This window comes from Penicillium paradoxum, assembly GCF_028828445.1.
Source record: "Penicillium paradoxum strain IBT 22861 chromosome Unknown utg000002l_segment0_segment0, whole genome shotgun sequence".
Classification (NCBI taxonomy): domain Eukaryota; kingdom Fungi; phylum Ascomycota; class Eurotiomycetes; order Eurotiales; family Aspergillaceae; genus Penicillium; species Penicillium paradoxum.
In genome coordinates this window covers 43,777-59,368 of record NW_026643180.1, presented here as the reverse complement: position 1 = coordinate 59,368, position 15,592 = coordinate 43,777, and the positions used below count along the sequence as shown (strand labels likewise).

The 15,592-nt window shown below is 46.6% G+C and overlaps 4 protein-coding genes across 4 annotated transcripts; 1 reads left to right on the top strand and 3 right to left on the bottom strand.

Annotated features, from left to right (window-relative positions):
• Positions 1-785: 785 nt before the first annotated feature.
• On the bottom strand, positions 786-1,127 carry tfb5 (TFIIH complex subunit TFB5; the record flags this gene model as incomplete). The annotated part of the gene is made up of 3 exons (XM_057171087.1): positions 786-833; positions 895-1,046; positions 1,109-1,127. 3 exons carry the CDS (start codon positions 1,125-1,127, stop codon positions 786-788), a joined length of 219 nt encoding a protein of 72 aa, XP_057034990.1.
• Positions 1,128-1,664: 537 nt separating this feature from the next.
• N7457_000018 (alpha-N-acetylglucosaminidase) lies at positions 1,665-4,010 on the bottom strand (the record flags this gene model as incomplete). Its single annotated transcript, XM_057171086.1, has 3 exons — positions 1,665-3,532; positions 3,584-3,732; positions 3,799-4,010. The coding sequence occupies 3 exons, from the start codon at positions 4,008-4,010 to the stop codon at positions 1,665-1,667; spliced, it is 2,229 nt and encodes a 742-aa protein (XP_057034989.1).
• A 3,929-nt stretch (positions 4,011-7,939) lies between these two features.
• On the bottom strand, positions 7,940-8,914 carry N7457_000017 (Transcription factor IIIC subunit 5; the record flags this gene model as incomplete). The annotated part of the gene is made up of 1 exon (XM_057171085.1): positions 7,940-8,914. The coding sequence occupies one exon, from the start codon at positions 8,912-8,914 to the stop codon at positions 7,940-7,942; it is 975 nt and encodes a 324-aa protein (XP_057034988.1).
• A 1,157-nt stretch (positions 8,915-10,071) lies between these two features.
• Positions 10,072-12,630, top strand: N7457_000016 (uncharacterized protein; the record flags this gene model as incomplete). The annotated part of the gene is made up of 3 exons (XM_057171084.1): positions 10,072-10,560; positions 10,614-10,985; positions 11,038-12,630. 3 exons carry the CDS (start codon positions 10,072-10,074, stop codon positions 12,628-12,630), a joined length of 2,454 nt encoding a protein of 817 aa, XP_057034987.1.
• Positions 12,631-15,592: the final 2,962 nt, after the last annotated feature.

The following is a 15,592-nucleotide window of genomic DNA, read 5'->3' as shown; positions in this document are numbered from 1 at the left end:
AAGATGCACACTTGGAAGGGTTCATGAGGGACTTAAATAGCCAGGGAAGCACCTTCCGGAAGATGGGGTGTGTTACGCAGCTTCTGGAAGGTGTGTCGCAAAAGGAAGCCCATCGTGGCTTCTGGCACTCACCTGTTCCATCTGGTGTGACGGTCTGTTCACTTCCAGTGGCCGGAACTTCGCCAACTTGCCGGATGCTTCTCCAACCTTCGATCACGTGATACAGGAAAGCGCACGATGGTCCTGGACACCGGCTGCAAAAGAGAAGGTGAATTCTTTGGAAATTATCCATGACACAGCTATGGACATCTGAGAACACTTCAGTATCCCATATCGTCCAATCTCACTAGCAATACCCAGAAGTTGAAACACACAGCATTACCAAGTATGACAGCGCATGAGTTGCACATCTACTGTACAGCCGGTGGTATTCTCCGATCTCCTTCCTTATTGCTTATTCCGACCTTCCCAGGTGGTACCAGTTAGTTCTCATCCAATGAGAGATGACAAGTGACCTCGGTGCAAAACGGTAGAGCTCCCCTCAGATAAAGGTAGACAGGCAGGGAAGGCCCCTTAGCTGCAGCCAGCGGTTGAAGGGAGATTCCAGGACATTGAATACCCGTATCTGGATGCGAGCTTTTGGAGAAAGTCATGGTGGATGTGGGAGATGGAGCATATGCAAAGTACATGGGTATGTTTTCTGGTGATGTTGATATCAAAGTAGAATTGGTTGATTTTGCGTGCGTAATCCTCGAAAATCTCAGCCTAGGAACACAGCTTCCAGCTTATTCTGATTCTGATTCGTCCAACTGCATGATCTTCTCGTCAAGGTCCTGCCGAATCCGTGAGCAATGGCACTTAAAATACCCTCAAGAGCCTGGGTGCCGGGCATACCTGATCCAGGCGAACCTTGAGGTTCTGCAGCTGGCTCTCCTTGATGACTAGGTGATTTTCATCATCCAGATCCTCCACTATGTAGTCATGTCGCTCTTCATCGTACTTCAGAATCATGGATTTAATCGAGGGATCGCATTCGATCAGCAAACCTGCCAAAAAAAAAACAGAGTTAGCAAGGGAACAGCGAGGCACAGAACAAGGCAAAACCGACCTCGAACGGCACGGGGCATGTTGAAGAGGAGTGGAAGATGGAGAGCAGAAGAGAGAGCAGGAAAATAACCTGGGGAACCTGGGAGAACGGTGATCAGACCGCCAAGACATCCGGGCCTTGGCTTGGCCATTTCAACTTTCTTGTATGTTTCCTTTCTTGTACGTTTCTTTCTTGTACGTTTCTTTCATGGACGGAGTACTCGGGATTCATTCGCATAAAGGACAAAACACTTCTTTCTGGCGGAGTAGGAAGGTCTTCATACATGAAGAGAATGCTTCATGTTGATCCACCGGTAACTCCATCACATCGTGTCCAATGACAAAAATGTTGTAGTCCAAGTCAAAGAGTCGGTAAAAAAGCTGAGGGTCTGTTTGATATCCATTAGACGATTGAGATGAGTTCCCTAAATAGAGATTGTGTCCTGTTTCATTACGAGAATATCTTGGAATGATACTTGCTCTGTCATTCATTTCATCTTGAAGCTTGATTTGGTAACTATATACAAGGAGAAATACACCATCCCTTCCACTAAAAGGCCATCTAGGAATTAGAATTTCTACAGCCCAAAAACAGATGGCCAGCGGTCGATGACCCCTGTCAAGACCTTTGCCAAGTCCGCTCGATCTCCAGTGGGGTCTGGAGTTGACCAAGTCTCCTCTTGCCACCGCAGCTCAAAGGATCGTATTTGTCCATGTAATTCAGTAGCATTGTATAACTCTGCCGGGGTTGACTTCAAGTACTCGATGAACATACGCCAGCGTGGCACGTAGTATGAAGAAACGAGACCACCCCATTGCTTGGATGCGTAGTCGGAGATCTCTCCGTTTGGCCCCCATAGAGTTATCAGATTTCGCGCATTGTATTCATAGTATGCCATCTCGGCTTCGTTGCCAAAGGCCCAGGCCCTTGCCGCATCAATCCACGTGGAAAGTCTGAAGTTTGGGTTGGTGAGGAGGACAGAATCAAGGTCTGCTAAAAATTGAAGATTATGTTCGCCCTTTTGTGCAAAGGAGTCCTCTTGAGAAAGAGAATCGTTGTAGGACTTGACTAAATCTAAATGCAACAGCGTGAAAGCGTTGTCCATGACTTGACGAGTCACATCAACCATGTCATGCTGATAGGCTGGATTGGTCCATAGCTGTGGCTCGGCCTTTGCTGCCCGGTACATATGTTGCCATACTTCCACTAGGATAGACGGCTCATAGTGGATGGTTGTGCCATGTGTAACGGGTACTTCGACTTGACCCCAAAGCTGGGGTTCAACATCAATAATGGACTTTTGCACAGCAAGCATTGTGGTGTTAGTGTTGTTGTACACTGTCTGTCGCATGGAATCCCAGGCCGTGTAGAGTTCGCTTGGGATATGATTCCGACCCGCATAGCGACTCGTCACCCATTTGTGAAAGTAGTCACGAGTGTCCACTGGGGTCTCAGACCAGGCTTGATCGAGCGTCAAGTCATACACAATCTCATTACCCTCTTGGCCCTCCATGCTGAGACCATAACCGACCATCGATTGAGAGTCAACTCGTGCTTCAGTAGCATCTTGGGTCAGATTTTGAATCTGCCCATACAGGCCCATCGTACCTCCAAAGCCGTGTAACTGGCACCAAATCCAAGGCTTTCCAAAGTAACTGTTTGTGCGGCGCCACTCTGGAATAGACTCCGAGAAGAGGTCCAAGATCAACATGTCTTCATTTGTCTCGACGCCCGACAAGTAAGCTTCCATTCGCTCATAAGTCCAAAAGTCGCGGTCGGCGTAGAAAAGCCAGCCTTGCATCAGCCATATCGCATCGGGATCCACTGCTTTCAAGCTATGCCAGGTGTTGCGAGTCATATTACGCAAATAATCCGCCTCCCCTTGGGAAGGCTGAAGTTCATTGTACTGATCGAGGGTATAGATGTGACTGACATTACCGTAGGAATCCTGTTGTTTGCGTATAAAACTGGCCTGGAGCTTTGCGAAGTTTTCGTCGAATGGCTCAAGGAACGTGTCCATTGTGTATTCAGGGGGGAAGGCGCCCCATTGCGATCCGTGAATCAGACTGGCATCTGGCAGAACACGAGAGATATTGGCAGGAACAAACCCAGTAAATGATGGCAGTACAGGGGTCATTCCCAGTTCTATCATGCGATGGATGATCTTTTTCTGCAAAGCGAATTGTTCATCGATCCACTTCTCGGGCAGATCACCATGCCAGGAGCCTTGGATATTGCCGAAGCGATTCCAGGCTTGGAAAGCCGGACCACTGAGGAAAGTTGCAATCTCTTCATCGGTGAGGCCAATCTCACGAAAGACCTCGACCAGAATTTTCTCTTGGCCGACCCAAGCAAGAGGTAGATTCACACCTCGTAGGGCCATCCAATCAAGTTGTGACTCCCAATCTTCCCATGTCCAAAAGGCGGTAGTATACGAAAATGTCACTGAAGCCAGTTAGGAAAACAAACAACATCGCAGATGAATGTGCATCGTACCTGTATTAAAGTGATACCGCCAAGGGACTGTACTGGAACCATGGATTGGGCTGGTGAGGTGAGGTAATCCGGACGGGGCAACGTCGAGTCGACTGCCAATGAACCAGTAGATATCAACATGAGCGACATCGCTGAGGTACCGGTGTAGACTGAGGGAATGGTTAGCCAGTGAAGCACTGACGGTGCAAGAATAATACTATCACCCTCAACATAACGCGCTCAAAGTGTTTCCCTTGACCCAAATCGCCCCGTTCGGAGCATTAGTGACAACGTAGGTATCGAATTTGCCAGTGAGATTAGTATCCAAAGTGAAATAGAAACTGTCAAGGTGATCGGGCAGTCGTCGTTTGACAAGATTGGAGATGCCCTCGGTGGATTGAGACACCGCGACTGCACCCAGCCACAGCAACGATTTAACCCAGCGCATGGCAGGTAGAGGGATTCGAAGAGACTGAAAAATGAAAGATCACAGGTTTGAGATAGAAGAGTACATGTATATAAACAAGTACAAACAAACATGGGAAGGTACAGGCTGGCCCCCATGTTGCAGAAGGCCGAGCGTTGTATTCGCCTTTCCGCCGCATCGCATCGCAGAATGCAAGAGAGTGCAACTCTCCTCTACAACGTCGGTGGTCTCAATTGCGTAGGGATATACAGTCTCGCGAGATTCAGCTGAGAAAATCCTGTTGCCCCTTCAGTGCCTTTGATAACACCTCCGGATACCATCGTTGTCCTACATCTTGGTGACTGGTCACTCGCGCAATGAAGGTACCCTCACCGATGCTGCCATGGAAGATGTCATTGAAGGTCGCCTCTGCATCCGATTTAACTCGAGCATCCTTCACCAAGTCACGGACGTGAGCTGGGATCTCTAAAGAGACCTTTTCGGCCGAGAGATCAAGACTCACTCCCTGAAAGACAGGGAAGGAAAACCGAGGGCCCAAAGAATCACCGTCGCTATTCTGGAAATTCTCGGGTCGTAAACTTACACGGTGCGTAGTCGCTGTGCATATTCCTCCGGTTAGCGCCTCCAGAGATCGACCGATATTCACCACCAATGTCCCTGGAACTGGCGGTGCAGGGATCCAGGTCCCGGTCTTGTTTTGAACCTCGAGGCCATGGTGTGGTGTCCCCTGCAATAGGAATGTGAGGAAACCCGAATCTTTATGGGGACCAACACCTTGGAAATTAGATTCATCGTGAGACCCAGGAGGAGGGTATTTGATTAATTTCAGTTTATGCTGCTGCGGGGTATCAAAGACCTGGTGGAATGCAGTGGGCTGGAGACCCAAGGCTTCTGCAATGAACCCTGGAAATGACTCTGCGAGGTTGCTCACTTGAGACAGATAAGTTTCGAGTGACTCACGAAATCCAGGGATTGCTGTTTCTTCGGGCCACTAATAGCAACGTTAACATGGGTCTATGGAGCAAAAGCCCGTAAAAAAGCCAGAGTACAAGATTCAGTCATACTTGGTTGGGTCCCACGATGTTTTTATATAGAGGCTCGTTTGGGCCAGGCGCAGGGAGCTCCGTTGCAAACTGACGAACGCATCAGTAAGACTTTCAACCCCTACAGAGCCCGGACTCACATCGAATTGTTCACGGTAGTCGGGTTTCAATGCGGTGATCTCTGCACCGAGTCTCGAGTAGCCCAAAAAATGTGGACTATTCACCATCTGAATCTCTAGCTTCTTCTCCAGTGGCAATTGGAAAAGATCCAAGGCCTTGCTTATAAATATCTCCTGCGTTTGGGCTGAAATAGGAGCATTTCGAAGATAGAAAAAGCCAACATTGACAAGGGCGTCGCGAAGACTTGCCAGAAAGATGGGCTTGGTGGCTGAGGATGAAATTTGCGAGAAATCCAGAACCGGAATGGACGTGAAAGATGAGGCCGACTGGTGATATCAGCATGATTGAGGTAAACAGTGGACATAACATGATCATACCATATTGAAGGGTCAATCCTAAGATGAAAGTCGGATCCGATCTATGCGAGGGATTTCCGAACCTTTGAATCGGCGAGAAGTCCCCTTTTCATCCGAATTCAGTTCTCTCCCCCATTGAGCAGGAAGCGATGGTCTTTGATTGGGCGATGATGGCGAAAGCGTGCAAAGAGGAGGTCGCAACCCCGCCCGAAGGCTACTCCCCCGGATTGTAGGCCAAGTTGGCGTTGATTTTCCGCGGTGCCTTTTGCTGGTCTTTGCTCGCCGAGGAAAGCTGGGCACCTTACATCTCGTAATTAGCGCCACTGAGGGCTATTGTAAACTTGTTTCTCCTGGGTTGTTTGCCCAGGTTGCTTTTGCGTTATCAAGCTACAAGTATCAGACGCTTAGTAATAAGGCACTTTGGCGGAGTGGTCTAACGCGCTGCCCTGCTATACATGAAAATGTCAGTCCAGGCAGTTCCTTCGGGAGCGTGAGTTCGAATCTCACAGGTGTCGTTCTTTTTTTCGTTTTACAAGTTTACGGGCGACTAACCTTTTATGCCACCCGCCTCATTTTGCAGTGTATCATATGCCTGAATATGCCTGTAATCTGCGTTATTTTATATTATCAACATGATAGGTCTATAGATATAGGAGGTAGGAATATCAAATTGCGAGTATCAGAAATCGGATTTTTAACCCATACACACCGTGAGAACATATACCTAGGTATCCATGGCGACGAAGATGCTGATGGAGAAGCACTCTCCCATACACATAGTCTTCAATGTTACCAATTTCAATCTCCTCTTCGAGGATTTGGTTGATTGATTGGAGCAGAGCCTCTTGCTCTTCTTTTGAACTAGTACGACAACGAATACCAAGGCGGATCCGGAGCCTTTACAACGTGCGAGGACTGATATCGAGGCCTTCGTTCGGTCTTAAGAGTATTAGTGATTTGCTTATCGGAAAGGCCAGCGTAGATGAAAAGCGTCTTTAGGCGTTCAACTAGAGTGCGATTTCTAGTGGTGGGTGATTGTAAGGTCCGTTCAACTCCTCATAATTCAATACGTCTCCTTATCATGCGAGGTGTAACAATAATGGAATACCTATCGCGTAGGTTCGCGCATACAGAATTGGAGAATTTGCCGGCTTGAACAAGAGAGGTACACACTTACATGTCGCCCTTACGGAGTACAAGTTTCCAATTATCACCTACTTCTCTCCCCTTTCGTTCCATTATATGTTTGCCGTTAGGAATGGGTCCCTTGTGTTATTGAGCTTAAAATAAGTCAAATTATGGTATATTATGTACCTTAATCCGTCCGAGGTCACTTACCTCAGAAACTTGAAGGTCGTGGCTTCGGTTCTGAGATCCCTGCTGCAAGGCAGGTCATATTTTATATGCGGTAGATAAGCTTTCAAAACCAACTTAGAATAAAATCCATAGAGCCCAGATATGGAGCGTCCATGAAGGGAGAAAGAAGGAGGTTCCAAAAAAAAAACCCTCAAAAAACGACACCTGTGAGATTCGAACTCACGCTCCCGAAGGAACTGCCTGGACTGACATTTGCATGTATAGCAGGGCAGCGCGTTAGACCACTCCGCCAAAGTGCCTTATTGTTGTATGAGTAAATTTTAGTTCTAAACACTGCCTAAGTATAGATAATTCAGGAGCCACAAACTATCGTAAGGTTTTTTTTATCAGATTTACAAAATAAGAGTAAGTAGAAGTCCGTTCGAATTGGAATATCTAGAATTTGGCGCATGGCAGAGAGACTTCCAGCTGCTTCTTCAAGATCTCTCATGTTGGCTGGAGGTGTATATAGGGACCGTCACCTGCCATCCTTTGAGCACAGTCTTTGATTGATGTGAATCACCGCCACATGATACGTGATGGAGTGACTGGACTAAGAGTGTCTTATGATCTTTTTAGGCGACTCCGATAGTGGAGTATTTTCCTCTTTTACAGGCTGAATACTGAAATTGAACCCATGTTACGTTGCTTGTAATAGGCACGCCAAAGATCCGCCCTTAGGCGTAAACAAGTGAGGTTTCAACCGCCATCCTAAACTCACTACCCTTAGTCAGGACGTATCATGTATGATCTTACGTGACATTAGATGGACTGTATAGTATTGGTTTTATTTCCGGGTTTCGCATATGGAGCTAAAATCACCCGAAATAGTGTTGCATGACTTTGTATGGTCTAGAAAGCTTCATGATATATATCCATAGGTACTACTGAAACAACGATTGACAACACACGGTGTGACTAGAGCAATGGAAGCAGTTGAAAAACAGGGTTAGACCCTAATATCTACAAGTATACGCACCCATACTCTGCAGTAATTTCCAACATGTCAATGGGTAACCTGTGGTGAACAAACCTCTATCTTCCGAAAGAGCAGGTAAAGTGTAGTGCTGGCCTTTCAGTGAGCAGCTCTTCTTGCCCTACTTACTATTCGGCCTCTTAGATAAATCTGTTTCTGCGTGCATTGCTGTCCAAACTCCAAGCCATACTTAAAATAATCACGCCCGGTCGGCGGCCGGTATTTTTCTGGGAAAGATAGAAGACATGCGTAGTCCTCGTCATCGGGTATACTGCCATCCCTCATGCATACAAGCTTGTCGCGCATGATGACTTCCAGTTTTGCCATTGTCCCATTCCAGAAGAAGCCGTCATTGACGGTGGCTGCCGATCGAATGTCGCTCGTTGCTACGATGCCCCGTAAAAGAACATCGCTAATGTCACAGATCTGCCAGCTGTTGTCGTCCGGTACGAACTTTCTGCCATTGAAGACATGGGAAATATTATCATCGCCCCTGAGTAATTGTGGGAAGGCAAGTTCTCCACTCTTTTCCCAGTCAGTTCCTCCCCGTTCAGCAATGGGGTTGAAATCCATCTCAAATGTGACTGTTTGATAATACCGAAACTCGGACCCAGCTCTTGGGTCGACACCAAACTTGATCAATGCCTTCTTCCATGGCCCATGCTCAAACATGTATCCACATAATGGTAGCGCTCTTTCGATATCCATCCGACTTGTAGAGTTCATCCGGTCAAGCAATACCCTGACAGTCACCACCGGCCGACGATCCAAGAGCTGCTTTATCTCGTGCACAGTTGCTTCCAGGGAATCGTTAACACCGTGCTTGAATTTGTCGCAATCGCCCTCTTGAGGAACGGCCATTCGTCTCATGCTTACGGTTATTCCTGTAAAGATCATATCTTTACCGTAAACGATATACTTCTTTGCATCACTGATGCCGCTCTCCTTGACTGAATGAATTTTGCCTATGGCAGGACTGTTTTTGGCCAATCCTGTTTCTCTCCGGTGGAAATCGACATCATCTTCATGGCTCTTCGGGGGCTGTATTAATTTGCCCGAGGTTCGAGGGAACATAGTAGGCTATCCGTGGATGAATATCGTCTGCTTAGGTTCTTCCAGGTTATATTTCATATAATGGGGTATTTACCAGGGTTTCATCACTTACTGTCTAACAAAGGAGTAGCGCTGAGCTCGGTTCGGTTGAGAGGTTTCTGAGGATAGAGGAGTTATCCCTTCTTTAGATTCTTAGCTTTATCAACTATAGAAGCTACCTGCGAAGAAAGAGAGAAGGAGAAAAGTTCTTATTCTCTATCTTCGAGAAAGCTGGGGGCTTTATGGCCCTCTAAGCTGGCAAACAACCATCAAAGGGCTCAGTCAGTATAGAGATAACGCAACCAGGCGCTAGGGGGCATCCTAATAGTAACAGTCTTTATCTTGTGATGTCCCCCTCAGTAGACTCTGGTAATAATATGCTATCTCTTTCCCCTCTGCCCTGGCTCTTTAGAGATGTGAAGCTCAAAGTGCATAACTAGGTCAATGATCCGGCATATGACTGGTATCCCGAATATTGTGTTCCAATCAGATGTAGCCATAAGCCGTAAGGGTTTCAATAAAATCTTAGAACATTTCTAGGAAGGGCTTAAGTATCCTTTGATCAATCTACGCCCCTGACTGCCTGGTAAGAGAGGTACATTGAAACCTAGAAGGTAAGTGGTTATCAGCCAACATGGAATCTATCGCCGGTCCCTCCACTTGCGAAGCACGCTGGCTTTACCGCGAAAGGTTTACCCCGAAACCATCCGAGAGCCAATATTTTGCCCTCAAGACCCATCGAATCACATCCAAAGATAGACATGTATTTAAATGGAATGCCCATTGCATCAATTAATGAGCACCAACGATCCTACAGCGTTTACCAGTATAATTCGACCAATCACATTGAAGAGGGTATCAATTACCTTATTAGCAACGGAATGTGATGCTGGAATAAATCCAGATTGAGCCTTTGTGTGAACAGTGAAGATACGCAGAAGTAGAGGCAGAGCAATTTCTTAGCTGTGAGAAAGCAGGGATGAGAGTTCAGACAAAGAAAAGAACGCGAACGTTCATTTAAGAATGCATTTTGATCTCGACGGCTTTAGTACTAACCCACATCCATCACCACACGACGAAATCCAAAATCAAAGATCATAAGAGGTCTGCCACAAAGCAAGAGTCCTGGTAGCTACATCATGGAAGACACTAAGAGTCGACGTTTAAGCCCGGTTCTACGCGAAGAGCGTGACCTCCCCAACAGCTCCAGCCAGGTTGGAACACTTACAGAAACTCAACAGAGACTTATTGATAGCATTGGCAACAGACAACTAGCGAGTCGTCTCCACAAACGCACACTGAGAATTTTCACAAGGGAAGAGCGGTTAGAGGCTATTGAGTTCTACCGGACACATGTGCATATCAACCCCCAGACAGGCGAAGAACGCAGCCTTTCAATTGCTAGCGCCTCCGAGGCACTTAATATCAGCGAATCTACGTTGGAGAGATGGATCAATGAGAAAACAAAGATCACATCTATGAGACACGGAAATCCCAGAGATGATGGCAAAAGATATATATCTGCCCCTGTGTCTGAGCGTTTCCAACCTGGAAATTACCCTTTTCTCAGACTAACACCTGAGCAACACTTTGCAAAGAAATACGTAAAGGGAAAAGATTCCTACAAGGTATCCCAGAGTTTTTCCTGAATCACCGGTCATATACTAAGTGAACGACCAAGTTACACCCAATTACCCATCCGGTACCGTTCATAAGCATCGAAGGAGGGCGTCGAGGTAAAATTGAGAGCTTTGCAGAAGCCTATAAATTTCTCGGACACGCGGAGGACACTTTGCATCCTGGACACCCTCGCGAACCTGGTTCAGATTCGGAGATACAGTCCGAAGCTGCTGCACCTTGTCTCGAAAGCTCACCAGACAATGCCCTAAGAAATGAGAAACAAACGGCACAAAAGGTTAATTCTTTATTATACCATCTTGCGCCCGATTACAGTCTCCGACAACTTGGTCTTGGACGGTGCACACCCTGTTACGAACAACTGGGAGCATGTGTCAGTCTTGTATGCAAGTATTTGATCGCCGCCAGCGACAAGGTAAGTTAAGTATCTTATATGGAACTAGCAACCTCTAATGATTTATTTGTAGATTGAATCTGCCATTCCGGTTCGAATCGGGTTCGACTACAATGAGCCCTTTGAAGGAGCACCTACACATTGGGCCATAAAACTGCTACTAAGGATAGGAGCCGAAATTTTGTTACCTCTGTCGCTCTGCCTGAGAGGTTCAATCAAGCATGAAGTACTCCCAGACACACTCCTGCTGCAAGGTTGGACGATAGATTATGAGATGCTGAAGTGCAAGACGCGAAAACGACGAAGGAATGAAGCACGAGAGAACGCAATCAGGTACTCCCAGGAGTTCTACCGCAAATCTCAGCCTATTTTTGAAAAATGTAGGCTGAGCCCGGTGCTGTATATTGAAGACGTCGAGATGCTATTCTTGAGGTCACAATCATGGAGACCTCGTCGCTTCTCCCCAACATGGACGCTCTATAGCGGTATCCTGCATTCTAGTTATCGTTCAGGAGACACCTTGACTTCGATATACGGGAAATACACAGACATAGAATCGTTTGTTGATTCGATTGTTACAAAGGTGCCACAAGTGTCTTTCTCCGCCCCAGCAGTGCAGGCTTTCCAGCTCGTTTCACTCGATCACTTCTGTCTCTTTCCCCAGGTTTCTGAAGATGCAGTCCTCTCTCAGCTCTCTAAACATCTAGAAGTTTCTGATACACGTCCAGGCAAGGAACTCAAGTTAGACTTTATCGAAGAGACGCTCAAACAAGATGCTCATACCACCCGCGAACGGGAGTTTCGCAATAAACTCGTGCATGCATTGAAACTTAGTGCTCGAAAGAGTCTAGAACACATCAACAGCGCGAGAAGATGTCTCTACTATACTTGCCCAGAGCCACAAGAGGTTCCAGTATCCTACTACTGCCGTCACCATTCTGGGTCGCTTATCAACTACGTGATGAATCCCGCCGAGCCGATAAATCCGCCAGCATATCTAAAGCAAGAACAAGAGATAAATATCACAAATCAGACTCGTGACATATTACGGCAACTGAAAGTACTATATGGGCGGCCTGAAAAGACTTGGATCCTGGATTTCGAGTACGTATCTATGCCGCGAAGGTATTCGCCCATTCCACTGCAGCTTGCAATCAGACAGCTGGACGGGAAGCTGTTATATCAAGGGAATATCGATTACGGGCTGTCCATGAGAGAATTTATGGATGCAACATCCTCGTACGTATCTGACAAGCATGGGATGATGGGAACTCTTTTCCTAAGGTGCTATGGTGGACTCAGTACCAACGGAGAGACGTCACTCCAGGTTAGAGACCAAATCATCAAAGTCTATAGTTACAACCCAGATGAGATTAGGATATTATCATGGTTCGCTGCCCAAGATATGCAGTGTTTCCTCAAGATTTTAACTGGGAGTGATGAGTTGGTCCAGGACAAGATCTCCCACAAAGGCCACGAGAACTTCCAAACCATCAACATCGGAAACCTTTGTGGAAAACTGTTCCCTGGTCTCCTCTCAACAATTCTTCAGTCAGTTCACGAATTTTTGATCGGAGGAGAGGGATCTCGTGGAAAATACCATACTGCCTCATATGACACCGAGGCAATGGCGACAATAATCAAAGCTCTTGTACAGTTGGCATAATGGTTGATATAAGATTGCTACCCTGACGTGACTAACCAAGGACAAGACCTCGGGAGGAGAAAAAAAGGGAACTGTTTTAACCACCTGCTGCTTGATTGTTCAGTACGCTACCTTCCGGAATTATTTACCACCTTAGAAATCCAAAAATACATGTATCTTTTGTATGAATTATGTGGGTACTCCATGCATAGACTACCTAGGTAGTTATTAGGTAATTAATCCCTGGCTTTCAAGGCATCAACCATCATCCGATATGCGGGAAGCTTATTTCTACCATCTACTTCTACCCATTCTATCTTACATTCTACTACCCCCATCATATACGGCTTCTTCGCAACTTCCAGATTATCTCCTCTACAAGGACGGGGACAAGGACAAGGGCATGGGACAACTGTAACCGGAAGCGAGAATACTGGAACTGAAGGGTCTGAATAATAGTATTAAGCTTGATCTTAGGAAAATTTACGATTCTTCGACCAAATCAAGTATAGGTTTGGACATGAGATCGTAAGTGGTGGCAGAAAAAAAGAGGCACAGACCTTATCTGCCTGATCTATCAGGCTCTGGGGGGCGAGGTTGTAACAATACCCAAAAAAATCGACACCTGTGAGATTCGAACTCACGCTCCCGAAGGAACTGCCTGGACTGACATTTGCATGCATAGCAGGGCAGCGCGTTAGACCACTCCGCCAAAGTGCCTTGGTGGCAAATTCTACATTTACTTGCATACATGAGGGCAATGAATCTCCCTTCGCCTAGCAACCTTGCGAACTTGTCAAGTTCATTGGGACTACTGCGTAGGGGTCATGCTACCCTAACGCATATCATGTAATAACTAAGGTAGATGTTCCGTTGGGTTTGGCGTTGTAACAGTCAGCATTTCTCAGTTGTCCTAGAAAGAAACTGCGACGAGCTCAACACGCTACCTTGCATGTTGAAATGAGAGAAAAAGCCCCACACAAAACCATTGTACAGCCTGGAGCCCCCAGCTTCGCAACCTTGCCAAGAAAATGACCGAGGTTGCGAAGAAACTCCTCTATAATTTGACAAATTCGTGTTCTTTACGTCCCTCAAGGTTGTCTCACGGGCTGTTTTGTACTCGGTTTCGCATCCATTGTCAGAGGCGTGTGCATCCATCATAGGTATTCGAAGGCTCACCATGTACTTCATACTCCGTAAAGCAGTTGCAAATGTCCACTCGATCGTAGATGTACTACCCACATACATACCTGACCAACTTGGTTCATTCAACAACCCACCATGCCACTAAGTCGCCCCCCAAAGCTCTAGAAAACTAGTAGAGAGGGCGGATCTTGATTCTTATCAACTGTCCATCCAGGCTTCCGAGCATGAAGAAAATCAGCTCCATCCCCGAAGTGGGACACCGGCCACCTACTGCCCTACCTGCCTTATCAGGACATGAAACTGCAGATGTCGGGCATAGAGAAAAGAGATGGAATTAGTCGGTTTTAACAAGGCGCGATTTGTAGAGATTTGTATACAACGTGCGTGGCCAGAGGAAAAAAAATCGACACCTGTGAGATTCGAACTCACGCTCCCGAAGGAACTGCCTAGACTGACATTTTCATGCATAGCAGGGCAGCGCGTTAGACCACTCCGCCAAAGTGCCTTATTACTAATCCTGACATGTCTTTGGTTGTATCAATCACAGCAAGCTTCTCTAGAAGCAAGATAGGTTTAAAAAATAATACGAACACAAATATCGGGTTCCAGCTCGGAAGGGTTCAGAATTTTCTCCGTAGGACCCAGAAGATTATCCGCGAATTCTGCCACCTGATTAGCTCCCGGGGGGCTCAGAATCCATTGATTATCTCATCTTCTTCAACCAATCACACTACGAAAAAGCGCACCTACTGTCTATACAATTCTCCATCACCATAAAAAAACACAAATATTCAGTACTGATTACTCTATACAGAGTTTACTCCCTGTATACATGATATTTATTGACAGTATTAAGGGTGCGTGAAAGGAGGAGGTAAAGGGGAAACAAAAAATCGACACCTGTGAGATTCGAACTCACGCTCCCGAAGGAACTGCCTGGACTGACATTTTCATGCATAGCAGGGCAGCGCGTTAGACCACTCCGCCAAAGTGCCTTGATATGATATCTTGATCAATACTGGCATTTACAAATATAAATCTGACCGTACATACATATATCGCTCAAATGTGCTGGCCTGTCTTCCCATTAGGTATACCCCAACTCTCTCCTTCTAAGCCCCGCCGATTTCTGGGCTGGCCCGTATGCGAGCCCATGTATAGAGCTGCTCATCGGGGGCATTGGTATGATTCCGACGCTCAGCCGATACCGCTGGAAAGAAAGGATTAGAGACAAAGGAAGACGTGGGGAAGCAATCTACTCCAGGATCCACGAAAAATAACCCACAACGTGCGATTTCTATTACTATAGGCTGTTGTAGAGCAGGTGATTGTCCATTAACAAATTCCACGATCAACCAGGGGAAGCGACCAAGTTCGGCGTAGCTCATCCCAAAGGCAGTGTCCATCACCGAAAATCCAGCCGATGAGTTTTCCAGACAACCCCACGACTGGTCAATTCCTGCTCATCAATTACAATCCGATGCCTTGGGGCCTGATCTGCATGCCATATGTGTGCCAGCTTCTGAAGGTGTCCATGTCTGCTTGAGGCGAATACTATTGACGTCATTATATGATGTCATCCCGGACCGTGATGGGACCCCTTTGGAGTGATCGAGATCAACAGTATGACCTCAGATCTGACGTTGAGTCAAACTCTCATACTACGGACTATACCCTGAACTGCAACATTATCAAGACGCATTGGAAATGAAATATATACACTATGTGGATCCGAGCACAGCAATGACGATTCGATCGGAAAGGGCCGACACGCCATTATAAAAGGGTGGATTATTGGACGTATGTTTGCTTCCATTATAAGTTCCCGCATCATCAT